Consider the following 27,723-nt stretch of genomic DNA (forward strand, 5'->3'; position numbering starts at 1 on the left):
CACAGACTGGCTTCCTATAGCACACCTGGATAGGGCCTGCCTCTGGGGAGATTGGAGCTCTGCATTGGGCCATGTGTGCTATGAGGGTACAGTTAGGGCATGTACATATAGGGCACTAAGGGGACCCCTCCCATACCCGTATGTGTGTGGCACTGAGGGGATCCCACTCAAGAACCCTGTGTGTGCTGTGCCGTGTGTACAGCAACGGAGAAACCATCCATGCCTGTGTGTGAGATGCTGGAGAGACCCAACTCAGACTTCTCTGAGTGTAGCACTTGGGGACCATGCTAAAGCCCATCTGTGTGCAGCACTGGATCAGGGACCTACTCACTTTGATGTATTGTATTGTATTGCATTGCATTGCATTGCATTGCATTGCATGGCTCTGTTCATTTCGCTCTGTGCATGGCTTAGCGTTGGGGGAGGAGTTATCTCATGCTCATATGCCTTTTGTTTCCAGTACCGCTCCATCTATCACCGCATGGATGCTGGCTCATTGTGGCTTTACCGCTGGTATTACTCGAAGGTGTGCCAACGGTGAGATTGCACCCCAGTGGGACCCACCTGCGCAGGCCTGCTTGGTGGGGTTGGGTCAAGACAGTGTAGGCACTGTCTTGGGCTAAGCATGCTCCCAATTCTCCTGGGCACAGAGATGACTCTTGGTCCCTCCTCCAGGGAGGAACTAGCTGTGGCCAGAAAGCTACTGCTGGGAAAGGCTTCCTCCTCAGAATGCTGGGTCAGCCTAGCCACTGAGTCCTGGGCAAGGCTGTGTAACTTGGCCAAGCATAGTAGCCACAGCCAGGAGATGCTAGCTCCTGCCTTCCACTCCCTAGACCCTAGTGAACCTGCTGGTTGGCTTCCTGACCCAACAGGCAGCATTCCCTTGCCCACGGACTGTCTCCTTCCTAGAGTGCTGGACTTCACCATTTTCTTGATCCTGGCCTTGGCTTTTGTGGAGGTCCCATCTTCGTTCACGAGAACTGCGGATGTGCGCTACCGCTCCCAGCCCTGGCAGCCACCCTGTGGCCTGACCGAGACAATCGAGGCGCTCTGCATGCTGGTCTTCCTGGTTGACCTCTCTGTAAAGGTGAGGTGGGTGGTACGCAGGCCCTCCCCACTGGGCTCCTGGTGTTGTCCACATGCCCTAAGCTTTCATTGTGTGGTTGCTGGTGAGCTTTGGCACTTTGAACAAAAGCCTGATGTGTGTGTGTGTGTGTGTGTGTGCGCGCGCGTGCTGTCTTAGTTTGTTTCCGTCTATTTGTGTGTGTGCATGTGTGCATGTGTGTGTACACATGCACATGTGTATATGCGCTCATATAAGGAGGCCAAAGGACAACATGTAGGAGTCATTTCCGTCCATTTCCCCTGTGGGTTCTGGGGATCAGGCTTAGATCTTCAGACTTAGAAGTAAGCCCTGTTACTCACTGAGCCATCTTGCGGATCCAGGCCTGGGCTCTTGCACACATCTAGGCCTTGGAGAAAAGGCAGCAGCTCTTCTTTCGAGGCTGAGTGGAGGCTGGGTGTGGACTGTTCCCTTGGTGTTGAGGTGCCTGGGGGCTGTTGACAGTCTAGTCTTCGTGAGAGGAGGCCTTAGCTGCAGGAGGATGTGTGTGTAGGGGTCTCTCCTTAGCTCACCTTGCTATCCCTCAAGTGTAGAGGAGTTAGATGTGGTGTGGGTGGTGTGTCTCACCCACACAGGACTGCTGTGTGTCTGACTGGGCTCTCTATGTGCCTACATCCTTCTGGCAATGGACGTGACTCTCCCAGTGCAGCTTGTGGACTCCCTATTGTGGACGTCAGCCTTGCCAGCCTTTGGCCTGGACCCTGGATTCCCCTAGCTTCCTATGACCTCTCTGTTGGATGGCACTTTTGTCTGTCCTCTGTCCTGTAGTCCTGAGTGGCTGAATGGGTGTGTGGGCTGAGGAGTATAACTGAATACTAGTTCTCCCCACCCCCTCCTTCTCTCTCATCAGTGGGCTCAGTAGTTTCTCATTCCTTCTATCTTTGCCCACGATGCAGTGGGTAGCCCTGGGTTTCAACTGTTAAGAACTGGTATTCACTGGTCTAAATGGCTGGTGCATGTGTAAGTTCTCAAGGTGAAAGAGACCAAAGATTTTTAATCCATAGACCTCTAGAGGCAGGCATGATATTGGGACACTGAGAAGGCAGGATGGGCGGGACCCCACCTCATGGATAGACTTCCTGGAGTGGCTGTCAAGCTCACCCAATGCATGCCCTATTCGTCCTCCTGTCTTTTGGAATGTCCTCTTGCTCACTCTGCATGCGTTGGTGGCTTAGATAGACAAAGGCAGTGAGGAACCAGACCAGAGCGGTTGCATAGTGAGTCATGAGTGGCCTTGGGCAGTAATGCATGCTTCCTGACCCCTGCTCAACACTCTGCTCCATGCACAGAGACTGGACTGTTGGAACTCCCCACTCTGTCGTCCACATCCTCTTGTGTGTACTGATGCCCTCCATCTGCCTAGCTGCAGGCCCATGGCTGCCTGGTGTGCTGTTCACCTTTCCCATCTCCTGCAGGGCTACCTGGTGGGGCAGACTAAGTTGCAGCAGAACCTGTGGCTTCTGGCCTACTTTCTGGTGCTGGTGGTGTCCATGGTGGACTGGATTGTTTCGCTGAGCCTCGCTTGTGAGGAGGTAGGTGGTGTGTCAGTTCTGAGACGGAGGTGGTACTGTGGGTGTGACATGCAGGGGCAGCTGAGCCCTGCGACCAAGCATCCATCTGCCCAGTGCTGTCCATATCTCGGAGGGCTTTGGTTCCCCCGCGCCCCCATGGGAGACCCTGCTCCCATAGCTGGAAAAGGGCTGTGGCTCCAGGGCCAAGTCTTCCCCTGTGGTGTCCCACCTGTGAGAGGACGTGGACGCAGCATCCCAGGGCACCGTTGTGCCAATCGTTTCACATCCAGAGCTGTTTGAACTCAGCACCAAGCAAGCCTCTTCTGTCGGCTCTGACCACAGTGCCATGCTTCTTTAGAAGCAGCCAGAACCCTGGGAGGTGGTGATGGGGCAGCAAGGCTAGGGCAGGTTGGTTTGGCCGTCATGGATCTGTTAGAGTGTGCGGGGAAGGTGGGTGCATCAGTGGGAGTGGAACCTACAGGGGTGATGGGAAACAACACTTGGGACCCCGGGGGAGGGGCTGCAGAGCTGGCTTGTCCTCTGCCCTTTGGGTGGGTCCTGCCTAGCAAGGACAGTGTCAGGAAGGAGAGAAGCTTGTCTTTCACCACTGGCCATGGATCACTTTCCCAGCAGCCTCCCCCAGGCCCTACAGGGGGCTGCTGGGGAAAAGACAAATGGGGTGGTGGGTTGCGGCCCCTGTACCCCCACAAGAGGCTGACGGGGCATGGAGGCACAATTTCACAGCTATTTGACACCGTCTACCCCTCATGTCTACCCAGGTCTGTATTTTGCCCTGCCTCATAAGGTGCAGCTCCTCTTCCTCCTCCTCCTCCTCCTTCTTCTTTTTCTTTTTTCTTTTTGGTTTTTGGTTTTTGGTTTTTTGAGACAAGATTTCTCTGTGTAGCTCTGGCTGTCCTTGAACTCACTCTATAGACCAGGCTGGTCTTGAACTCTGCTTCCCAAGTGCTGGGATTAGAGGTGTGCGCCACCACCGACTGGCTCACCTTCTCTTCTGATTGAGGAAGAGGTGCCTATGCCTTCCCGGAACAGGAGGGAGATGACCCTAGAGCCGCCATTTCTCACTGGTGCTTCCCCTAGGTCTCTCAGCCAGCCACCACCTGGACCTTCTGAGGTCCCAAGAGGGAGAAAGAGGAGGAGATAGGGCTCCTTGGGATGCTTAAAACAGAGTCCACCCAGTGGATGAGCCAGGGCCGGGACTCATGGGCACAGAGCAGCCCTGGGCACCTACGTAGTCTTTATAATGTCCCGCTGCAGCTTTCTGCTGTCCCTGTGTCTCAAAGCTTGTTAGCTGGCCAGGCTTGTCACTGAGACAATCTAGAGGTGGGTCCTTTAGTTTTGTCTGTTTTTGTTTGTTTGTTTGTGTGTTTTTTAATACCTGGAGTGTTATGTCATCCCTTGCCAGGGCCTGCTGAGCTTGTGCAAACGGGTCAAATGCTCTACAGCTGTGTCACTTCCCAGCCCCACAGTTGGGGTTTTCCCTGGAGGACTTGGGACCTCCTTAAGTGGCCTGTCCTGTCCTCTGGAGTTGGGTATTCACCCTTTGGACAAGTTAGGCTCCTACTTGGTTGGACCAGCGTGTGTTCTCGGTGGCTTCTGCCTTTGGAAGTGGGAACTTCCAGACTAACAGGGCCCAGCGCGGTAAGAGGAGCCATAGAAATGTGGTCACTAACCCCCAGCTTCATGTCTGGCTGAGCCTGAGCCCTTAAGAAACTCTGAACCCTTCCTGCAGGCTTCAGATCTGGCGGCCTCATTGCCCGAGGGATCCTCTGACCTGCATGTGTCACGCTGAGGTCATGGGAACTGCTCACGGAGGCATTTCCGAGCCTTAGGACGGTGGTGCTTGGAAGAGATACCATGGTCCAAGAGGACAGAGCATGCCTCACAGAGCTGTCTGTCCAGGGATAGGTTAGTGTCCCACATGGGGAAGGCCACAGTGCTATCTGTCATGAGGGGCCATGTAGGGACTTGTGCTGGGCTCTGCTTCTGTAGAGTGGTGTGTCATTTGCTCCAGGTAGAGGTCTGTCCTGGTGGCCATGTCATGTGTAGCTGAGGTCAGAGGCTCAGGGCACTGGTCGGACCTGCTGAGGTGATATGCTGGTTGAACACCTGTAGGGCCTGAGCCCCGAGCACTCTGTGCCTGTTCAGAGGGACTTGTCCATGTCCATCTTCCAGCCCCCTTCCCCCCAATCCTCCAGCTCTTTCTACAACACTCTCTGCTCTCACGGATCATGTCCAGTTAGCAAGACCTCTGCCTGCCATCTTTCTGAGGGGCTTTTCCACCTATGACTGTCATGTCACACAAGGTCCATCTCTGGTTAGGTGGCTGTGTCACTCAGAACCTCTGCATCCCGTAGGACCCTCTTGAAGCATCTCTTGAGGTGCTGGGTGGCTGATGGAGAGGACCAGGCACCTGGCATGCTTTGCCAGACCAGGTTTGGTTTCTACCCAGTAAAGTCCTTGTGATGGGTGGGTTGGGTAACACAAGGTCTGCCAGGCCCTGGAGCTTGCGATCTACCCCTCTCCCGCCCCCTCCCCCCCTGCCCCCCCCCCCCCGTGGGATCTAGGCTGTGAGTTTCACTGTGGTATGTGGCCAGCCTAGGAGATGGTCATGTGGTCGCTTTCTCTCATCATTAGTCTATGGCATTCATTGCTGGGCCCAAGCAGCTAGCAAGACCATCAGTAGCTGTTTCCCAGTAGGACAGGAGGCCGTCCACATTCATGGAGGGCTGGAGAAGCCTGGGGTTCTAGGTTGCCATTGTGGGTGGTATGTATTGGTCTGGGGAGCTGAGGACTGACCTCTGAGTCATGAAAGCCAGGCAGGGCATCTGGGGTTGGGGCAGAGCCAGCCCCGAGCAGTTATATCTGCTTGTTGTGGGTTCCTGGTGCCCTCTCAAGTGCGTTCCAGGTTCTAGGGTCTTTCTGTCTAGGAGGACCAACAAGCCATCAGGAGGGTCCCTTGGGGGCTTGTCATGTCGTGGTGCCAGTGGGCTCTTGTACCAGGTGCTAGGAAGATAATTCCAATGTGACAGGTGCTGTGATGGAGAGGGGCCTGAGACAGCGAGTAGGGGGCTGGGAGGCATCAAGCTAAGGTATGAGGAAGGCTGTGAGCTGTCAGCGCCATGACCAGCAGGCTCAGGGTGGCTGGAGCGGTCAGGGACTACTCCCTTCTCCAGGCTCCGGGATCCCTGGGAGGAAGGTGTGGCTGGTCCTGGCCCAGTGAATGGTTTCTTGTCTTCCAGTCCCTGCGGGTGCGCCGGTTGCTCCGGCCCTTCTTCCTGCTGCAGAATTCCTCCATGATGAAGAAGACTCTGAAGTGCATACGGTGGTCGCTGCCAGAAATGGCCAGGTGAGCAGTGGGGCCAGAAGCTGCAAGCTTGGCCGGAGGAACCAGAGTATAGGCCTGTTTCTGTGTGGGTAATGGTTGAGCCGGCCCTGTGGAGGCTCCCAGCCCAGCATCCTGCAGGGGTCAGTGGGCAGTGTTTGGGGTCCTGGCCGATCTGTTCAGACACTACAGACCTATACCTACTACCCCAAATTGCTGAGTTCAGCAGTTGCCTCATTTCTTGTCCCTGGGCTCTCATTGGCTGTCTGCACCTGCATCTTCAGTTCAGCTTCCTGTTAACACTGTGTGGAGCTATGCAAGCCCTATCGCCTTGATGCCTTCACCTCCCCAGACCCCTCCTAGCCCTCTTGGCTACTCCTAGTAAAAATGTCCCCATGCTCTCCCTCTGCCTCCAGTCCCTTTCCTGGTAGGCCACCTGGATGACTCCCTGCCTACCTGACCCAAAAAGATAGAAGTGACCTCTGTCCTCAGTGCCCTGGTCCCTGGCATGCCCTTGGGGTTGTGTCCCACCACAAATAGAGGAGCCAGCAGGGTAGGTCTGGCTTCAGGTCCTTGCCCCAGGGATGAAAATATTCAGGAGAGGAGGAGACACTGTGCCCACGCCGGAGGCCATGGCAGGATGGTGTCCTGCCTCTGTGGCTGTGTGGCCCATGCTGTGCCCTGCTGAGCACCGTCCCTTCCCCCAGCGTCGGGCTGCTGCTGACCATCCACCTCTGTCTCTTCACCATAATCGGGATGCTGCTCTTCACCATCGGCGAGAAGGTAAGTGTGGCCATGGCTGTAGGCCCTTGTCCTGCAGAGGCTGCCTGCTCTGAAGTAGCCTGGGTGGCCGAGGGTGATAGACCAGGAAGTGGGTCGTGACCCATCTCCAGCCCAGGGCCCGTCTTCCACATGGCCAGTGTTTTCATTGCCAGCGCCTTCGTCCACCCGTGTCCACTGTGTTGGCTACTTCCTCCATGTCTCTGTATCACAGGGTCTTCACTGGGGGTGACTTGAAGGTCCCTCTCCAGGCTGACCATTCCTCAGCCAGGGCTGCCCTTCCTGGCTCTTGTTCCAGGCCCTAGCAATCCTTGGCTGAGTTCCTGGCCTTTGACTCTGGCCCTTCCCCTGCCCTGCCCAGCTGCAGTTGAGGCTTTGGTATGCTTGCCCATGGGGCTTAGGGGTAGGGGCTGGACTGCCTGCCACACCCTGGAGACCTCTGTGTGATGGCCCCATGACTATGGTCACTACTCTTAATCAGAGCCTGGCTGAGGCAAGCAGCGTGGGGGCCGGAAGTGGCCATAGATGAGTGTGTGGGACTCTCCCCAGGAGAGCTACTGGAAGGATCCTCCTACAGACTGGGCTTCTGCCTCATGATGGGGAACCAGGCTGTGCAGGATGAGGGTTGTGCAATTGAGCATGACTTCCTGCCGGCGATCTTGACAAGCATCTCATTCCCTGCCTTCTCTTGTAGTTGGGAGTCTGTGAGGACTGAGCCATGCTGAGTCCCTTGTCCTTGGCCATCTCTAACCTTACCGGCCTGACCTGGGGATGGGCTGAGAGCCTGCTGCTTGGCCACGTGGCCTGTCCCAGTGTCGCCATGCTCGTGCCAGCTGAGGATGCAACACCTGACTGTGTCTGGGCCCCTTCTGTAGGCATTGTCTGTAGCTGGACCCCACACCCTACTCACCACATGGTGCTTGAATTTGAGGCATGTGGCCCCCAGCAGCAGTGCTGTCATCCTACCTCACAGCCTGTGTGGTCAGGGCTGTGACCGTGTGTTGGCGGTGGGCTGGGTGGCAACCCAGGGCTCCCTCTGCTGCCACAGGCCCATGGCTCAGAAGAGCCTATAGAGCTTGTGGGGTTGCTTGCTGCAAGAGAGTTGCCAGAAAATGGGCCAGGCCAGGGGGCCCCTGCCCTGGAGGCCTCTCATCACATCCTTGTCTGTAAACTGATGCAGGTTCTAGAACCTTCCTCGGCCAACATGAAACCTTCCCCGAGCTCACATCAGTGGGTTACAGGATTGATTCAGGTTCTGGAGGGTTGGTTTCAGTCCTCTAGTACTGCCATCCCTGGGGCATGTCCTTGAGAGACGGCTTGGCCTCGGGGGCCCTTTAACTGAGAGATGTCTTTGGAGGAGTTTGCTCTCCTGTCCCAAGCCCAGGTGGGGCTACCTGGTCCTTCTATAGCAGCAACCTGCCTCGCCCATGCCCAGCATGTTTTTCAACCTTGTTAGTTTTTGTGACATTCATGTCCCCAACCCTTAGTCATTTGTGGCATCTGTCATCCTCAGACGACATATGAGGCAGCTGAGTGACAGTGCTGTTTTGTAGATGAGACTAGTAAGTCCTGGAGTTGATGCTTGTCCTGGATCCTGTGCAGAGGGGGAGGCTGCAGCTGATGGCCACTTGCTGGGCTGCGGGCAAGAGGCACTTGGCTTTGGAGTTGGTTTGGGACAAAGTTGGTTCTGTGTGCATTGCGGTCTGCTACTACCTATGTGTCCCCTGCCCTGCCGTTTACATAGCCACTCCTTTTCTGGCTGGAGTCTGCAGCTTGGTAGGCACAGGGTGGCCCCTGGGACATTGCTGACTTCAGGAGTCTGGAGCGAAGGTTACTTTGAGGCAGACACACTATCCATATTTGCTGCCCTCCATGTCAGGTCTCTGCGGAGAGGACAGGGTGGGAGCACAGGCCCGCCGGCTGTCCCAGCTGACTGCTGTAATAAGGCACAGGTGTGTAGCTAAGGCCACGGGCATGCCATGAGTGACCAAGGGCCTCTGCTTCAGTGGGCAGCAGTGAGATCTCTCCCGGGGATCCCACATCCCTGTGGCAGCCTCCTTGAGGCCACACTTTGCACTCTGAGTCTCTTCCCCGTCCCGACCCGTGGCTCTTCCTCGTTGTGCACAGTGCCTGATGGTCAGCTCCCAAGGAAGCTGGCTGGTCCTTCATGCAGTTCCTTGGCTGCCAGGCTGCTGCGCTCAGCCAGGCTGGCTCAGGCTTTTCACTGGGCTTCTTTATAGGCCATTGTGGTTGGAGCCCACAAGCCCTGAGTTCTGACCTGTCTTGAAGGTGAGCAGTGCAGAGCCTGCTGGGAAGTAATGGGCAGATGCAGGTCAGGGGTGCAGACCCCACCCCTTATACCCTGAGTATAGTCCTGGCTGTGGGTCTGAGTGGAAGCAGCATTGTCTGTCTGACTGAGACTTCATCTTGGGGACAGAGGTCCAGGTGATTGCCTCATCTGCTCTCAGGATGAAGCACAGGACAAGGAGAGGCTGGCCTACTTCCGGAACCTTCCTGAGGCACTGACCTCACTCCTCGTGCTGTTGACTACTTCCAACAACCCTGATGGTGCGTGTGGAACGTGGGGCTGGGAGGAGCAGTGAACCTGGCCTGGGGTGGGGCATTGGGATGCTGAGGTGTGGAGTTTGGTCTGAGTGTGTGAGCCCTTTTCATTAACATGGGGATACGGTAGTGGGATCCCCCTCCCTCCCTCTCCTCTCACCCCCTTTACATGCTTGGTCCATTCCAATCTTTTCTTTCTTGGTGCCCTTTATCTGAAAGTGCCTGGTGGTATGTAGTGACGTGGCGCTGGTCAGTGGTTCCTATGGCGGCCTCTTTGGGGCCTAGCCACACTTTCTTATGCTGCCCAGGCCTGCTGTGAGGTGCGTGCCTGGTCGTAGCTGGCCATGGTTGGGTGCTGCCAGGTCTTCCAGCTTCTCCCGTGTGGGCTGCGCCGGGATGGGAAGGCTGCAAGCCTGGGCTCTGCTGGGGCCTGGCCACTGTGGCTAGTGTCAGTTTTCCCGGTCTCAGGTCTTCTCCCTAAGGGCAGCCTGGGAGTCCCATCCCAGAAGGTGCTGGGCAGCCTGACCCCCAAGCCAGTCACCATGGAGAGAGCAGGGTGGCTTGGGTTGTGGTCCCAGGGAGGCCCATCAGTGAAGGGCTGAGCTGCTATGCCAGGTGGTGAGTGTTTGAGACTGGAGTTGTTGGAACAGGAAGTTCTCAGCTGCCCTGTGAAAGCAGATGAGGAGGGGTCAGGATGGACATGGAGCCGGGCGTTCAGTGTGTTTCATCTCGGATTCTTCCTTTGTCTCAGTGATGATCCCAGCGTACACCCAGAACCGGGCCTATGCTCTCTTCTTCATAATCTTCACCTTGATAGGTAAGTGGCACTGGGCGTGTGCTCACCCGGGTGTGACAGGATCCCCGTGCTCGGGAGTGGCTGCAAACTTTCTAACTCCTGTAACTCTGCCTCAGTCTGTCTTCAACCTGTTGTAACTTCCCCTGCAGTGCTCTCCGTGACTTGACCTTACGTTTTACTTCAGTTCCTCACCCAGCCTCTCAGTGTGTCCCTGTCCTATAATTTCACCTCAGCCTGTCCCCAACTTACGGCTTCATCGCAGCTTGTCCACCTGTGGCCTCACCCGCTGCTCCCCACCCTGTCACTTCACCTCACGTGCTCCCTGTGTGGCTTCACCTGAGCTCATCGCCCTGTACCTTCTCCCAGGCGTAGCCCCTCAGATTACCTCAGACTCACTCTCACCTCAGCCTATGCCACCCCAATAGCCTCACCTCAGTTCCCCATCCTGTACCTGTGTGTGTCCCTACCCCACTAGCATGCCCTGCCCACTCTCCCTCTGGTGGTATGTGACTCTCGGTGGCCCTGTCTGCCCTCTGACCCATGGCTGGGCATGCTTGGCTTTGCCCCATTGATGGACAGCGATGCAGGAGTCTGGAGGTTGTGTGTGTCCCCTGCTATGCGGCAGAAGGGAACTCTGTGACCATGGCTGTGGCTGGTCATCCTGTGCTCCCGGCCACTGTGCCTAGGCTGGCTGAGACCTTTGAGCCTGGGGATGGTTTTGTCACTAGCTGCTCCAGGCTCTGCCCCACTGACCTCTGGTCAGCTTTTTTGTTTCGGTTTGTTCTTCTCCTTCCCCAGGAAGCTTGTTTCTGATGAACCTGTTGACGGCCATCATCTACAATCAGTTCCGGGGCTACCTGATGGTGAGCCACCCCATGCCCCTTCTGGGCTGTGGCCAGAGCTGTCCTCAGAGGCCAGGCAAAGTGGGCCCTGAGTCAGCTGATCCTAGTGGGATAAGGAACCTGGGTTGCGACCTCCTACGGACCAGCTCAGCTGCACCGTCACTTCTATGGGTCATTTCAGTAGCATGAGTGTTGTCGTGGATACCCCGGGTTTGCTTCTTTGGCCTCCCACACACAAGAGGAGAACACCCAGAAACTGCAACTCCTCGTGTGTCTGACCTGTCCCCTTAAATGCACAGAGAAGAAATTCAGACCTTAGAGCAGTGGTTTTCAGCCTGTGGGTTGTGACCCCTTGAGGGTGACGGGTGACCCTTTCACAGGGCTCATATATCAAATATCCTGCACACCAAATACTTATATTAAAATTTATAGCAGTACCAAAATCACAGTTATGAAGTATTGATAAAAATAATTCTATGGTTGAGTCACCACAACATGAGGAACTGTATTAAAGGGTCGCATCATTAGGAAGGTTAAAAAACCACTGCCTTAGAGGCTTCATAGCAAGCCACAGTTGGCAGCCATCCCTGCCTTGCCTTCCCTGGCTCCCTTCATTGAGGACTGTCCTCTGATGCCTAAAGAGTGAGGGGATGCTTTACAGCCTCTCTTGGAGGCTCCCCAGGCTCCCTGTTAGCCCTCTCCCCAGGACTTGAGTGGGCAGGGATAGAGACATGTGTGGGAACTGCCAGAGCTGGGTGTTCAGAACTATCTTCTTTACAGAAATCTCTACAGACCTCGCTGTTCCGGCGGCGGCTGGGGGTCCGAGCAGCCTATGAAGTCCTGGCCTCCAGGGCAGGCCTGGCTGGAGCCACCCCTGAGGCGTGAGTGTCAGGGTCCTCTTCCAGGACAGTATGGGCTTTTGCTTCTGAGAAGGGGAGCCGAGTGCTCATTAGGGGTTTCCCGAGCTGTTCCTGCTGGCTGGCGCCAGACTGGATATTCCATTTGGAGCTGTGTAAACTGCCAAGCCCTTCAGTGTTTCCGCTGTCTTGTTTACTCTTGCCCAATAGCCCACTTGTGTCAAAGGCAGGCGTCCACACTGGCAGGTGGGCAGACAGCTCTGGTGTGCCACTGAGAAGGTTCTGGGCTTGAGTGCTCAGTGGCAGCAGAGTCCCCAGTGGATCTTAGATGGGGCCTGTAGGGCACTTGCAGGTCACTCCACGCCTGAAGCTCACAGAGGCTCCTTTTCCATGCTGCGGGGTGGATTCATAGGCGGGTTCAGGCTAGAGGAGCTGGCTTTGCCCATGCTCACTAGGGCGAGGTTTCTCTGCCACAGAGTTGGGATAAATCCCGAGAACTTCCTGCGAGTGCTTCAGAAAACCCAGCTGTGCAAGATCCACAAACAAGCCATCATGCAGGTTGCTGCTCTCCCTGGGGCTGCCTCAGTTCCTGCCCAGGGTCGGGAGGGGCCGGGTCATCCCCTGCCCGCTGGCGGCCGACCTGGCCTTCCTTCTACAGAAGGTGTTCTCTTATGAAGGCCGCCCCATACTGGCTGATGAGTTCCAGACACTCTTCGATGAGGTTGACAAAGCCGTGATCAAAGAGGTAAGTAGGCCCGGCCTGTGCTGCCACCTCCCGAGCCTGGGGTCACCAGGGCCAAGGGGGTGTCTAATGACCACTGCCAGGAACCCCCCCCCCCCAACCCCTGGGATTAGGGATCATTTGGCAATTTGGAGTGAATTTGTTGCCTGGAGACATTTACTATTGTGGGGGGTGGGGGGAGGAGGGCATGACCTGGGCGAGCCTGACACACAGGAACATTCTACAGCGTTTCTGTCTCCAGCTCCCTTGACCTCCCCTGGGAGGTCTAAGGCTGCCTTCCCCAAGGTCCTTGCCGCTAGTTCTGGACGCCAGTGGACAGTCCCCTGGGGGGTCTTGCCTTCCACTGCAGCCCCAGCCAGAGTACAAGAATGCCTGCATGGTCCAGTGTGGGCTTCTGGAACCAGCAGCCTGACCAGGCAGAGCTCAGGTATCCCAGGCAGGGAGAGAGACTGCTGTTGCTGCCAGCCAGGCCTAAGAGGACCAAGCGAAGTCCCAAGCGGGACAGGCTGAGGTGGGATTGGATTTGTCCAGGCTGCTTAAAGCCTTGACAGTTCCACTGCTATGTGACCCGGCTGTTCAGCCTGACATTCAGTGTTTCATGTATCATGTTCCAGAAGCTATACGCCTGAGGTGGAGACATCCCAGGCCCAGCCCTTCCCAAGGCCTCTCCCTGTGGCTGGCCGATGGTGACTCTTCCCTGTGTCTGCATGTGGTCATGCAAAGATCTTCTTACAAGGACAAAGGCATATGGAATAAGACTCATGCCAGGACCCCACTTTTACACAGTCACCTCTGGAAAGGCATCATACAAATGCATCATAGCCTGTTAGCTGCTCTGGGAAGATTGTCTGCTTCTGTGGCCTCAGTTCCCCATCAGAGGTGGTTGTCTTAAAAAATCATGTCTTTCGCTGGGCAGTGGTGGCACACAACTTTAATCCCAGTACTCGGGAGGCAGAGGCAGATGGATCGCTGTGAATTCGAGGCCAGCCTGGTCTACAAAGTTAGTCCAGGACAGCCAAGGCTACACAGAGAAACCCTATCTTTGAAAAAAACAAAAAACAAAAAACCACCCAAAGACAAACAAAAAAAAACAAAACAAAAACCCAAATCATGTCTTTCTTAGGCCTCCCCAGGCCTTCTGGAAGCTTGTATTTGTTGCTGTTTTCCTTGGGGGTGTCGCTTCTGCACAGGAGTCTAATGGTAGTGTCAGCTGGAAGCACTGTATTTATTCTGCCATCAGACCTCTGCTTGGACCAGGTGGGCACTGAGGTGTCAGAGGGTCCCCCTGACTTGGGGCATGTGCAGCAGTTGCCATTGGCTGCAGGCTACAGTGATGGCCTCACAGGACTGGAGCCTGGGAGGCTGTGTTCCAGATGGTGCTTCCCAGCCTGGGTAGGAGGTCTACTGCCTCAGGAAGCTGCTCTTGGAGGCCACATGGCCTAGGTTTGTTGTTGCTCAGTCCTTTTCCAGGCACAGTCAGACCCGGGCAAGAGATCAGGCTCCACCAAGGTTCTGTTTCTTGGTCTTGCCTGCCGGGCTGCCCCTCTGGGGAGCAAAGTAGCTGCCAAACTTGACTGTACTTTCTCCCAGAAGCTAGGAGGAGGTTCTTTCTACCCTGGTGGTGCTGTAGAGGAAAGACACATGAACTGCATCTGAGGCCCAGTAGAGCAGGCTTGGGCTGGGGATAGCCTAGCCCTTGAGTTATATCCCCCATCTGGTCTCCTTTCTCAGCTATTTTGTGGATTTTTTGAGACAGGGTCTCCCCTATGTAGCCATAGCTGTCCTTGAACTCACTTCGTAGCCCTGGCTGGCCTCAGACTCACAGAAGCTCACTGTGTTTGCTTGTGGGTGCTGAGATTGGAGGTGTGGCATGGCCGTGCTTGGTTTCCCCAGTTGCTTACCTGCTCTGTGGGGTATGTACTCTCTGGAGGTCCAAGATCTGAAGCCTAGGACTGGGTCTTGAGGTACATGTTGGAATCTGGATGTTTTGGGAGGTGCAGCTCCTTGCCCTGGCGTTACGTTACTTTTCCCTCCAAAACTGAGCACAGTGAGGACCATAATTTATCCCTGAGGATCAGCTGCATGGAGGTTGCTCACATCAGGGCCAGGCTGTGGTTTTGGATCAGCCCCTTCAGAGAGGTGCCCTGGTGTAGACTGGAACACGCTCTGCTCACCTGTCAGCAGGGGCTGAGCGTGCGCCGGTGTGTCCAGAAGAGGTGCTTTCAAAATGTGCTTCCTCGAGCGTGGTCACCATGGTAGATGTGAAAGAAGAGTGGAAAACTCCCCATCCATGCCCTCCCAGAGGCAGCCTGTGTCACGTGGAGCCTGATTGGCTCAGTTCTCTGCTGCACAGCCTTGTGCGGCTATGTTCAGTTAAGTCTGAACATGATGGAGATGCTGAGCCTCTCTGGGCCAAGGTGTTAGTGTGTTTCCAGTCAGACAGAAGCCACAGAGGAAGTGGAAATGAGGAAGTGTCAGGTGTGAGGAAGACTTGCTGTAGAGCAAGAAGAGCTCCGGCAAGGGTGACTTTAGAAGGGGACCTTCCCCAGCCGGACTTGGGTCTCTGTGGAGAAATGTGCCTCACACTTGCGTAGAAAAGGTGGCCCAGACCTCTGGTCTTCCTGAGCCACTGCTGGTCTGTAGGCCATTGGCAAGCAAGAGCAACTGTACTGGGTGCTGCAGGGGCCACACTACCTGCAGCGGAGGCCAGGGTGTGTGGAGCACTTAGGAGTCTCTGGGCAGGCAGCTCCTGCACACTAATTCACGTGTCAGCAAGTCAGGCTGCAGTTCTAGGGGGCCAGGAGGACCACATGGCCGGATGCTGACAGGAACTGTATTCACAGTGGACAGGTGTTAACGGTGAATCAGAGAAGTAGCGACTGCTTGCTGAGGACCTCCCTCCCCGCAGAAGTGACTCTGTTCAGCATAGTGTTCTGACATGTTCCATGTGACACTGCCCCATGCAGCCTGTAGGCATCTCTCTGTACCTGACATGAAGTTCCTGAGGTTGGGGATCCTGAACTCTCTTCCCTGCCCCTCTCTGGTGGCCTTGACCATGGTCAGAGCTGCCCCCTGAAGTGTGGCCTTTACCAGTGATTGAAGAAGTCAGTGGTTCGGTTTCAGCATAGAAACTTACAGTTACCTGTGGTGATAACTCCAACCCCTGGGGCAGCAGGGACCAGCATCTCACACGGTCTTTGTACACGTGGAGGAGGTGTCAAAGGACACTGCAAACCTCAGAAAATGCTGGGTCTTGTGAGGCTGTCCATTCTGGCTGGCCACAGTGCACCAGAGTTTGTTACTAGTGTTGTCCTAGCACCAAATGCTAGGGAAAACTTATTTTGTTTTAAAATTTTGAGTCAGGGTTTCTTTGTGTGTAGCCCTGGCTATCCTGGAATCATTCTGTAGACCAGGCTGGCCTCGAACTCATAGACATCCACCTGCCTATGCCTCCTGAGTGCTAGGATTAAAGGCATGTACAACTACCACTCGGCTAAAATTTTTTAAGATTTATTTATTTATTTGGTTTTTCGAGACAGGGTTTCTCTGGGTAGCCTTAGCTGTTCTGGACTCGCTTTGTAGACCAGGCTGGCCTTGAATTTACAGCAATCCGACTGCCTCTGTCTCCTGGGTGCTGGGATTAAAGGTGTGCACCACCACGCCCAGTTTAAGATTTATTTTAATTAGTGCATGTGTGCATCTGTGACATCAGATCTCTCTGAGCTCTGGTTACCAATGGTTGTGACCCATCCTGTCAGATGTGGATGCTGGGAACTGAACTCAGGCCCTCTGCTGAGCCATCTCTCCAGCCCCTTAATTTGTTTTTAAATGTGTATTAAGTGTTTAGCCTGCATGTATGTCTATGCACCATGTGTATGCAGGACCTGCAGAGGCCAGAAGACAGCGTCAGATTCCCTGGAACAATTTGTGAGGTGCCATGTGGGTTCTGGGAATTAAATATGGGTCCTTTGGAAGAACAGCAAGCTCACTTAACTGATGAGCCATCTCTCCACACCAAGATTTACTTTTTATTTTATTGTATGGGTATTTCTTCTGTGTACCACATATGTTCCAGGTGCCCGTAGAGGCCCAAGTTGTTGTATTGCCTGGGACTGGAGTTATAGTTGTGTTATAGACTGTGTGTATACTGGGAATTGAACCTGGGTCCTCTGGAAAAAGGACCTGTCCTCGTAACCACTGAGAGCCATCTTTCCAGCCCCTCCAGCATACATTTCAAATGGCCAATATGACATGGTTTACATACAGGTCGGCAGACATTTAGACCACTCCAGCTGTATGCCGTAAAGGTCGTGGTGATTAAACTTATCTCTGCCTTTGGGATTACTAGCTAAAGCAGGACAGGAGGTGAGGCAGAAATATGTCATCCCAGAGCAAGAGGCAGGTCACCTGCCTCACCATGCCTCTGAGAGTGTGGTTCCCTTCGCAGCACCTGCCGAAGCCCCAGTACCAGTCCCCGTTTCTGCAGAGCGCCCAGTTCCTCTTCAGCCACCACTACTTCGACTACCTGGGGAGCCTCATCGCTCTGGGAAACCTCTTGTCTATTTGTGTGAGTGGGGGCTCACCTTGTGGTACTGTGGGAGGCCCCTCCTGGACCCCTCCTTCCAGCTTAGTTGAAGATGTGTCCTGCAGCCAGCCATCCCTATTAACCCCCACACTGTGGCTGGCCACCCTGGTAAGCTGTCCTTTACTCTGGCTTGCAGGTGTTCCTGGTGCTGGACTCAGACCTGATGCCAGGGGAGCGTGATGACTTTGTCCTGGGGGTGAGCTCAGGGGCCACTAGCCTGTGACGCTGTCAGCTCTTCCAAGGGGCTGAGCAGTGAGGAGTGGCAGGGTGGAGGCAGTGTGGCTGGGTCCAGAGCAGTGATCCCTCATGGGTTGGAGGGGCTGGGGGAGGGGTTGGGGAGGCTCTGGGTATATGAGCAAAAAGTGGTTGGTGTTGACAGAGCGACAACCAAGGGCCCCTGCTTAGTGCCTTAGCGGAGTTGTCTGATGGCTCACAATGAACAGAACAGCGCACACCTGGGAGTGAGCCTCCTCATGCTCTGTCTCGTGTGTGTGTGTGTGTGTGTGTGTGTGTGTGTGTGTGTGTGTGTGCGCGTGTGCGTGTGCATGCGCATGTGTGTGCATCCACATGACCCCCTTTAAAGGAAGAGCTCCTTGTGTTTCCTACCTGGGAGAGGCCATCTTTGTGTTGGGCTCCCCCCCACCCCACCCCCGCAAGCCCTCTGTCCTTTTGGGGATAAGCTTCTGTAAGTTCAGTCTCCCCTGGGAAGGGCCTGTCCAGGGTGTGCTCTTTCATTGCCTGTTGGCTGGGGAGGCCTAGGTCAGGTCCAGATGTGCATCCCTGGGGTCTGTGTGGTACTCAGAGCTAGGACAGAACAAGAAGCAGAAATGCCAGTGATGCCCTAAGCACAGGAGGTGGGGCCACAGAAGGGCAGCAGAGGAGGGTGGGGTGGGGGTGAGGGGACATGGGACACCTTGGCCATGGGCCTTGGAGTCCTAGGGCCAGCTCTGGAGGTGCAGTAAGTGAGGCTGGACCTGGGCTCTTCTTCCCCTCCAGATCCTTGACTACGTCTTCGTCTTGTACTACCTGGCAGAGCTGCTACTCAAGGTGTTCGCCCTGGGCCTGCGGGGCTACCTGTCATATCACAGCAACGTGTTTGATGGCTCCCTCACCATTATCCTGCTGGTAAAGTCCACACAAGCTGGGGCGCCTCTCCTGGCAGCTCTGCGAGCCTGGCTGGCAGCTCTGCCTGGGTCCTGTGGCTATATAGTGTAGTCTAGATAAATTGGATAGAGGACTACCCAGGAGTAAGTGGGGCTCCTGGCTCGAGGGGCACTTCCTGAGGTGAAGTGCATGATGGGATGCAGGAACTTGGTCCCCATTGTAGATGATTGCTGCAGGGGCTAGACTGCCACTTTTCATCCTGAGGGAGGTCCAGCAGGACTCAGAGCTATCTCAGTAGCTAACGCAGCTCCTGGTACAGCCCTCCAGTGCCACTGGTTCACAGTGCAACCTTGGCATGGACAGGTTTGTGCCAGGGGTCTCAGCTACCCTGGGTGCCCTTGGGAGTCCCCACTTTCTTGGAGTATGGGGCTCACATGTGGTATGGGTGTCACAGTAGTGAACTCAAGTGACATTTTGAGAGCTAGTGGGCCTTTAGGAATATGCATAATGTTGCTTGAGCCAAGCCTTTGTTCAGGGATGGACCAGAGGCCTGGCTCAGAAAGGCCTGGCTCAGTGGTTTTCCCAGTCGTAATTCCTAAAGCCCAAGGATTCTGCCTGGCAGATGTCTAACATCTGGGTGTATGGGGCCAGGCCTGAGCTCTGAGTTCCATTGCATGCCCAAGTGATGGACTTAAGTCTCGGGATTCTGTTGTAAGCTGCCTGGGCTGGCCCTGCTGGAGGTGCCGCCTGGGCTGGCCCTGCTGGGTGATGGCCCCTCTCTCTGTGGTTCAGGTTTTGGAGATTTCTACTCTGGCTGTATACCGATTGCCGCACTCAGGATGGTATGTGATTGCAGAGAACCTGGGGATGCCACCTGAACAGTGACCTCTCTCACTGCACCCAGGTGACAGATTTCCAGTACCACATGGGGTCCCTGGCTACTGGCATGGCTCACTCTACTAGTAGGGTTGTTGGACTGTGGGCTGTGGCCTGAGTCTGCCCAGTATGGGGGGGACATGCAGAAATGGACACCATTCCTCCTTCAGGCAGTCCCCATTGCGGTGGCTTGGTGGCAGTGTTGTGTTCCCTGTACGGTATTCTAACAAGTGGCCGTGTTCCCTCTCCCCCATCATTGCTGCAGTGGGACATGAGGCCCAACTCAGGTCTGGGGGACCTGGGGACACAGATGAGATTGGGTCCCTCTGCTGGAGTGTGGGGAAAGATCCCCTTGCTAGTGCCTGCCCAGCATGTGGCTATGACTCTACCCTTGTGCTTGGGTGTCCATTTCCTTTTTGTAAAATGGTGTCTCTGGGGCTCTGGCTTACTGAGGTGTTAGGGCAGGAGTTAAGCCCAATGGCCCCCTATCTTACTATATGGAGAGATTCCTGGATACAGCCCCAGGACCCCAGCATAGCCAGAGGGTGCTAGGCTTGTGCCAGTGCCTTTCTTGGTGAGGCTGCCTGTACCAGGATGACAAATTAGGTTGCTGTGAGAGACTCCTGTGAGCCAAGACTTGTCTAGCACAGGCCCAGGGCCACTTATGTCCACTTCAGAGCCCTGCCCTGCCTTGTCTTAGACAGTGACACAGTTGGGAGAGGCTTCAGAGGGCTGGGAGGGTCCAGCATTGATTGACCTGCAGAAATGCCTCTGCGGTGCCTGCTGGCATGGCTGGGAGATGGGCAGGGACATTCCACCTCTGTGCCAGGCAGGAGCCATGCGGGAGCAGTGCTCTTGTTTCTGATGTGAGTCAAGCCCTTCCCAAGCTTGGTCCCATCATTTTGGGAACTGTGGAAGTGGCATTTGGGGTTAGAGTGGCTTATGTTTAGCTAGGGATGAGGATACAGAGAAGCCACAGGGATGCTGGAGTGCAGTGGCAGCCACAGGGCCCGGGGACAGGGCTAGATCATGGGATAGGGGATGAGGTCAGGAGACAGGGTCAAGAATCATAGGCCCAGATGGGGCAGGGTCAGTGATGGGATAGGGCCAAAAGCAGGGAGTAGGTTGGAGTTAGGACAAGATTCCTATTAGTTCTTCAGGAACTGAGCTTGGCAGGTCTGGAGCTGGGCAGTGAATATCATCTCTGCCTTCATGCTATGGGGCTGTTCTGGGAGATGTGGCCATGGCTGTGGCTGTGGCTATGGCTGTGGCTGTGGGATGTGTGTGGCTGTGGCTGTGCTGAGAAGTGTGGCTGTGACTGTGCCTGTGGCTGTGCTGAGAAGTGTGGCTGTGGCTGTGCTGAGAAGCGTGGCTGTGGCTGTGCTGAGAAGCATGGCTGTGGCTGTGCTGAGAAGCGTAGCTGTGGTTCTGCTGAGAAGCATGGCTGTGGTTGTACTGGGAAGCGTGGCTGTGCTGAGAAGCGTGGCTGTGGCTGTGTTGAGAAGCGTGGCTGTGGTTCTGCTGAGAAGCGTGGCTGTGGTTGTACTGAGAAGCGTGGCTGTGGCTGTGCTGAGAAGCGTGGCTGTGGTTGTACTGAGAAGCGTGGCTGTGGCTGTGCTGAGAAGCGTGGCTGTGGCTGTGCTGAGAAGCGTGGCTGTGGCTGTGCTGAGAAGCGTGGCTGTGGCTGTGCTGAGAAGCGTGGCTGTGGCTGTGGCTGTGCTGAGAAGCGTGGCTGTGGCTGTGCTGAGAAGCGTGGCTGTGGCTGTGCTGAGAAGCGTGGCTGTGGCTGTGGCTGTGCTGAGAAGCATGGCTGTGGCTGTGCTGAGAAGCGTGGCTGTGGCTGTGCTGAGAAGCGTGGCTGTGGCTGTGCTGAGAAGCGTGGCTGTGGCTGTGCTGAGAAGCGTGGCTGTGGCTGTGCTGAGAAGCGTGGCTGTGGCTGTGCTGAGAAGCGTGGCTGTGGCTGTGCTGAGAAGCGTGGCTGTGGCTGTGCTGAGAAGCGTGGCTGTGGCTATCCTAGGAGGTCTGACTGTAGCTGTGGTTATGGCTGCCTGGGCACTATGTGTGAGTAAGATACAGCCAGGCTCAGCCACCTGCCTCCTGAGGGTTTTTTCTGCCTGGTGTCCATACGGTGACCGTTGCTGTCTGTTCACCTCTGCTGCCTCATCTCCTAGACCCTCTGCTCCCCTGTACCTCCTAACATGGCTCCTGTGTCTTCCTAGGAAGCCCAAGCAGTATGGCCCACTGTCACTGTGGGACTTGACACGGCTGGTGAACACACTGATTGCATTTCGCTTCCTGCGCATCATCCCGAATGTGAAGGTGTGTGCCCACCCTGTCCCCCCCAACCTATCCAAGGTCTGGGACAGGGACGCTCAACACCAGGGCCCTTGGGAGCATGCCCTCAGCCCCCTTGACATTCTTAAGCTGCTGAGGCGGGGTCACTGGGTCAAGAACCCAGACATCCATTTCTTTTGGCCTCCAGGTCACAGAGGTACACATCAGGTCTTAGTGGGCTGGCAGGCAGAGAGTGGCCACAGGGTGTGGGTACCAGGTTCTTTCAGAGGGACCTGGGACTCAGCAGCTACTGAAGGCTGGGCACAGTTGGGGATATGTGAGCATGCGTGCGGTGTGTGTATGTGTATCTGTGCGGGCGTGCAGGGCTTCTATTCTTGGTGGGTGTAGATGTGTACGGATGTCTGTGGTGTATGGGTGGCTGTGGGGCTGTGGTGTGTAATAGGTGTGGCATTGAGGTGGGTGTCCAAGTGTGTCTAGATGTGTGTGGATGGCTATGGAGTAGCTTGCTGGTCCATCCTGCCCTACTGGCTAGGGTGAGGGTGTATGTGTATGCACGGAGGATGGGGCAGGAAGTGTCAGCCTGAGCCTTCTCCCTATCCATAGCCAATGGCTGTTGTAGCCAGCACCATCCTGGGCCTGATCCAGAACTTGAGGGCATTTGGTGGGATCCTGGTGGTAAGTCCTGGGGCTCTGGTAGTGGCCTGGGTGGGCTGGCTCTGTGAAGTTGCTGCACTGACAATGGCTCCCCTGCCACCCCTCCTCCACAGGTGGCATACTATGTGTTCGCCATGGTTGGAATCAACCTGTTCAGAGGCGTCATTGTGCCTCCTGGAAACGGCAGGTGAGGGGCTGTCTGTGCCTGAGGGCATTAGCCTGTGGGCCCTCCCCCGAAACATTTCTTGTGGGTGTCTCTCCTTGGGTCTCCTGAGCACAGCCCCCCCACCCGGGGTCTAGGCTGTGGCATTGCTGGCATGGGATTGGGTGTGGAGTGCCATCTTCAGGACCTGGAGCCCAGGCTTCCAGGAATGGGAGCCTCTTGGGCCATGTCACACGCTCGCTCTCCCTGTGTGGCTGGGCCTGAGTCCATGCTGGGCTGCAGAGTGGGGCAGCAGCGCTCAGCTGTGCAGGCTCCTATCCAGCTGCTAACCAAGAGCCACTGTGTCTCCAGCCTCGTTTTTGGTAACGGCTCAGCTCCATGCGGAAGCTTCGAGCAGCTAGATTACTGGGCCAACAACTTTGACGACTTTGCTGTAAGTCCTCTCTGCCTTGTCCTCAGCTCTAGCTCACCTGGAGACAGCCCCTCTGCCTTCCTTACCCTGGTCTGTGTTCCCTGGGTCCTCCCTCTGCCTTGTCCTGGGCCCTCCTGGACCTGACCTCTGCTCCCCACAGGCTGCTGTGATCACGCTCTGGAACGTGATGGTGGTAAACAACTGGCAGGTGATCCTGGATGCCTATCGGCGCTACTCAGGCCCGTAAGTCTCTGTGCCAGGGCTGCCTGTGACCTGGACAGTGCACCAGAGACCCAGGGCCTGGCCTGAGAAGGGAACCAGTCCCTGGCCTTGGAAGGCTGGCCACGCTGGGTCCCGGCAGGCTTCAGCCTTCACCTGTACTACACTGGGAGATTGCCGGGGCCCTGGGCTTCTATACTCCAGTGGTGCCTGTGTGGGAGAAATGAATGGGGTATATGGTTGCCTGGAGCTTCTGGGGCTTTCCATGGGGAACAGTCTGGTGGCTTATTTGGCTTATAAGTTGGAGAGCTTTTACCAGCTCAGCAGAGGGGCCTGGGTTTCAATCAAACTTGCACCTGTCTCTGGAGGCTCTGTTTCCAAGGCCCGGGGTCATGGGGCACTGCCGCACTGTGCCTTCTGGAGTTAACAGTAGGGGTCTGATGAGACCCAAAAGATATGTTGTAGCTGTTCGTCCTTCTGGACTGATCTCACCCGACTCACAGTGGGGCCTGGCCTCCTTGTCCATCACAGGTGGTCAACAGTGTATTTTGTGCTGTGGTGGCTGGTGTCCTCTGTCATCTGGATCAACCTGTTTCTGGCTCTGCTTCTGGAGGTACCAGATACCCCTGTCCATGCCCGAGATGGCCTACTCACTTGTCTAGTTTTGGTGGGTTGAGCCCTGCTGGCCAGGGCTCCAGGCTGAAGGGAGCCTGGCTGGGGCCTCCGAGCTGCTTGCCCTGCTCGCCAAGGGCTCCCTAGGGGTCTGTGGGGGTTCTCAGGGCCCCAGGCTGGCTTAAGGATGAAGCTGGGCATCTTGCTATTTCAAGGGTGTGGATCTCATGGGCTCTGCCTCAGGATGTCTGGGATGAGTTGTTCCTCACAGTGACTATACCGTGACAGCAGACTGGGTCATGGGGGTTGGGCTCCGGAGCTAGGATCACACAGGTGCTTACACTCTTCCTCCCTCCTGCTCCAGAACTTTCTCCACAGATGGGACCCTCAAGGTTATAAGGAGCTTCTTGTTGGGACCCCGCAGATCGCCTACCAGACGTCGGTGGAGCTCATGTTCAGGTTGGAGCTTGGGAATGTGCCTCAGGGGCATGGAGCTGACAGTGGGGGAAGGGAGAGAGAGGCCTTCTGGCGGAGTCCCTCTTCCACCAGGCATCTGGGCTGCTGCTGAGCTGGCAAGAGATGCTCACAGTATGACGGTGGGCACTCCCGCCTCCACCAGGGACGTGGCTGTGCTTAGGATCTAGCACTTGGAAGGGACCATCTATCCTCCAGTGTCTTCTGGCTTCTGGCTGATGCCTTGGGGGCATAGGCGGGTGGCTTGAATGAACCACACCTTCTCCTCTGGTGACAGCGTGGAGATTGCCCTCTTCTTATATATAAGAGTGGCTCTCATCCCAGGACCATCTGTCGTAAGCCCCATTTCCTTTCACCAGTATTGGCCGTGTGCTGTGGCCAGCCAGGGGTAGCCATGGCAGTTGGTGTGAGGAGGAGGGCGCTCTCCAGGCTTTTCATGCTCTTCTTGGTCCTGGGGTAGACATGGCAGGGGGCATGCGACACGCCCTCTCTACATTGACTCCCTCCTTAGCCCTCTCTAGTGTGATCACCAATGCACACAAAGGTCTCTAGCATCTGTGTCTTCCTGAGGCAGGACCTGCATGTCTCTGTCCCCATGTCCTGCCACGGCCTGTTTTGAAAGTGCCTCCTGGTGGGGAACTCTCAGTCCAGGCACTTGCAGACGTTGCCTGCTGCCTTTGCTTGCAATCTCTGAGACACCCGTGAGATACACCTCTCTCTGAAGCTTCGTGTGACTGTCCCTACCTTACAGGGACATCCTAGAGGAGCCCAAGGAGGAGGAGCTGATGGAGAAGCTGCAGAAGCATCCATACTTGCAGCTGTGCAGGTGACATCAAAGTGGCCCCCCAGCTGGGGTGACAGGACAGAGATGCTGGCCTGGGCTCCTGCTGTGGAGGCAGCAACTGGTAGAGACCAAGCAAGCAAAGGTGCCTGGGACAGACCACTCAGGGACAGATGGAGGCTGCAGCAAGGACTCAGCCCCCCGGGGCTGCTCAGCAGCGACGTCAGTGGCCTTGGCGGACCGATGCTCGGCACTTCGGCACTTCGGGGCAGTATCCCTCCATTTGCTCTTTCCAAGCTGCCCTGGTAAGACTTGCTAAGGACAGAGAGCGATTTCCCAGGGACCTCAAAGCTGGGAATGGAGAAGGCTCAGCTCCCTTTGTTACCCACAGCTATCTGTGCCCACAGTGGCCTTTGTGAGCCCAAGCCTGCACTGGACCTGCGGGTAGCCAGCAGGTTTCCAGGGCATTGGGGGTTGGTATCACGTGGGGAGAGTGTCACCTCTTTGTTTCAGTGTCTGAATGTGATGAGGTATGTCTTGGGGGAGGGGCGTCACAGTGCCAATCACTTCCTGTTTTGTAAAGAATGAGATGTTCTTACTGTGACTCTGGGTAGCGTTTGTTTAGGCTGTAGGCTACACAGGAGCACCGGGTTGTGAGGTGTGACCTCCTGCAGTGAATGCACAAAGGCTTGTAAGCCAGAGGTGGCCCTATTTTGTGTGTCCTCAAGGTTTGTGGCAGAGCGAGCTGGGGCAGGAAAGTAGGAGAAGAGATCAGCTCGGGCCACTAAGCTAACCATTGGATTTCTCATTGCAGATGCCAGCGCCGAGGGTTGGTGGTGAAATTTCTTGGGGTCTCTCAGTCTGCAGGCGGGCTCCAAGTGATGTCTGCTTTGGGCTTTGACAAGGAATGGGGGACCTACTCTCTTGTGGGCTGTGAGGTGCTGGGTTACCCCATGGTCTAGGAGAGGAATCTGAGGGAAAGTGTAATTGAAGATAGTTTTGGGGAAAAACAAAAAACAAAACAAAACAAAACAAACAACACCCCCCCCCAAACTCCAAACTTCAAAAAACCCAAAAAACAGAAAAGCATGGTGTTAAGGCTGTGAGTACTGGAGAGGTGCTGGCTCCCAGCACCCAAGGAGTGGCTTGGGAAACCCGATCATTTCCATGACATCCTCAGTGGGGGTCTTTAGGAGTCCTGGAGACAGTCTGGGACCTACCCTTCTGCAAGCTGCCTTCCTGGAAGTCAGATTAGAAGCCACACACAGTTGTCCTGAGCTGGGCTGGTCCCTGGCACCATGGCTGGACCAGATGAGCCACATGAAGTTGTGTTGTCTGCTAAGCCTTGAGCGCCACCTACTGGTGAGACAGGCACTGCTGCCACTATCGCTGCCTGGCGGCCTCTGGGGCTCCCCAAAAGCTGCTCTTTGCTTTTCCAGGCCAGCTCACCTGACTCAAATCGGTGTCATTACCCCACCCCACCTCAGAGAAAGCCTGATCTGGTACTTGTTGGCTGGATGTCAGTGCCCTGGTTCTGCCTCTGCTGTCCAGTGCTTCCCGGTCCACTCAGAATCACCCATTTTGTGCAAAAATCCCGCTGTAGGTCATTTTGATCAGAGTGAGCCAGGTGCAGAGAGCTGATTTCCACTCAGACTGCCCTGCCCTCAGTAAGGGTACCCAAGATGATAGTTACTGGAGTGTGGCGGATGGAGCAGAGGAACCACAGCAGAATTCTTGGGGGGGGGGCCTCCTCTACTCACTGTCCTGACCATTTCAGATGCTCTGAGTCACCAGTGGCTGTGGTGAGGGCTTTGCGCAGCACAGGACTGCATGGGGTGAGGGGTGAGGTGCGGGGGGGGGGGGGGGGGACACAAACTGTTTGAGGAACATGGGCTTGCACTTCTCAGGGGCCCTTCATGGTTGCTCAGTGGGCTCCCCCTGTTTTCTGGGCTCATCTCTTGGTACTGAGTACAAAAGCTGTGGAGCCTGAAGCACCCAGCATAGATGGAGCTGGTGTCACACACGGCCCTGCTGGCTGTCAGAAGAGAAGGTAGATGCGGGAGGTGCCTGAGGCCTGGGTCTGGGTGTGTTGAAGGGCCTGGTGTTGGAGTCTTGGGGTCAGCAGGAGGCATGTATGGTGAAGACAGCTGGTGCTGGTGGCGCGGGAGGCTGAGCCTCTCAGAGCAGCAGTGACCTCCTGGTGGGATGGGGGGGCTCCCTTGGCCTTGTGTGGTTCGCCAATGTGTAGTGCACACTGGGAGTCAGTGAGGGGATCTGAGGAGTCAGGAGACCACGCCCACCTGGGGCTCTTAGCCTGCCTGGCGAGTGCTTACGACCGAAGGAGACATTTGCGTTTTCTACCTTGGACATGTTGGGCGGTAGCTAACTACCAGGGGCTCCACCAGACCCCAGGCCACATTAGAAGCCTTACCTGGACTTACGTGGCTGTGTGACTTCGCCTTCTTGGCTTCTGTGACCCCTCCAGGCCAGACCTGGGACCTGCCTAGCTCCTTTGGAAAGAGCAGCCAGTACTCTTAACTTCTGAGCCTAGTACTTCCAGGATCAACCCTACCCAGCGAACCTTCTGGTTTCTCTTTTCTACCAATGCTTGCCAGTCTCCTTAATGTGTGTCTTTGAGCAATTTTAAGGACATTTAACCAGTGACTGTTAACTGCTTGTTCCTGTCACTGTCCACGCCCCTTGCAGACCTCTCTCACACTGCTCTTGGCTCAAGTCTCACATCCTGAGGGCTCACAAAAGCTTTTAAAGGTGGCCTTGAGAACCTTGATGTGTCTAGATCAACAGTTCTCATCCTGTGGGTCACAACCCTCTTGGGGGTTGCATATCAGATACCCTGCATATCAGATACTTACGTTATGATTTATAAATACCAGCAAAGTTACAAAGTAGCAACAAAATTACTTTTATGTTTGGGGGCACAGCAGCATGAGGAACTGTATTAAAGGGCCGCAGCATGAGGAAGGTCGAGAGC

General features: G+C 55.6%; 1 protein-coding gene across 3 annotated transcripts in view; it reads left to right on the forward strand.

Annotated features, from left to right (window-relative positions):
• TPCN2 (two pore segment channel 2) overlaps positions 1-26,466 on the forward strand; it is a 30,633-nt gene extending 4,167 nt beyond the window's left edge. For 2 of the 3 annotated variants that reach the window (XM_084773126.1, XM_084773127.1), the window contains exons 3-25: positions 461-537; positions 910-1,087; positions 2,539-2,655; positions 5,895-6,001; positions 6,685-6,760; positions 9,226-9,325; positions 10,071-10,136; positions 10,914-10,978; positions 11,738-11,838; positions 12,291-12,372; positions 12,473-12,559; positions 17,004-17,123; positions 17,278-17,337; positions 18,138-18,266; positions 19,038-19,087; positions 21,341-21,440; positions 22,020-22,091; positions 22,184-22,257; positions 22,585-22,666; positions 22,806-22,888; positions 23,396-23,477; positions 23,841-23,935; positions 24,702-26,466. In XM_084773126.1, coding sequence (XP_084629252.1) covers positions 461-537; positions 910-1,087; positions 2,539-2,655; positions 5,895-6,001; positions 6,685-6,760; positions 9,226-9,325; positions 10,071-10,136; positions 10,914-10,978; positions 11,738-11,838; positions 12,291-12,372; positions 12,473-12,559; positions 17,004-17,123; positions 17,278-17,337; positions 18,138-18,266; positions 19,038-19,087; positions 21,341-21,440; positions 22,020-22,091; positions 22,184-22,257; positions 22,585-22,666; positions 22,806-22,888; positions 23,396-23,477; positions 23,841-23,935; positions 24,702-24,780 — 2,082 coding nt within the window. In that variant the 3' untranslated portion in view covers positions 24,781-26,466. The remainder of the gene's footprint in view (positions 1-460; positions 538-909; positions 1,088-2,538; positions 2,656-5,894; positions 6,002-6,684; positions 6,761-9,225; positions 9,326-10,070; positions 10,137-10,913; positions 10,979-11,737; positions 11,839-12,290; positions 12,373-12,472; positions 12,560-17,003; positions 17,124-17,277; positions 17,338-18,137; positions 18,267-19,037; positions 19,088-21,340; positions 21,441-22,019; positions 22,092-22,183; positions 22,258-22,584; positions 22,667-22,805; positions 22,889-23,395; positions 23,478-23,840; positions 23,936-24,701) is intronic. The other variant, XM_084773128.1, reaches the window with a different exon arrangement.
• Positions 26,467-27,723: the final 1,257 nt, after the last annotated feature.

This window comes from Acomys minous (assembly GCF_964271855.1).
Source record: "Acomys minous genome assembly, chromosome: 2".
Classification (NCBI taxonomy): domain Eukaryota; kingdom Metazoa; phylum Chordata; class Mammalia; order Rodentia; family Muridae; genus Acomys; species Acomys minous.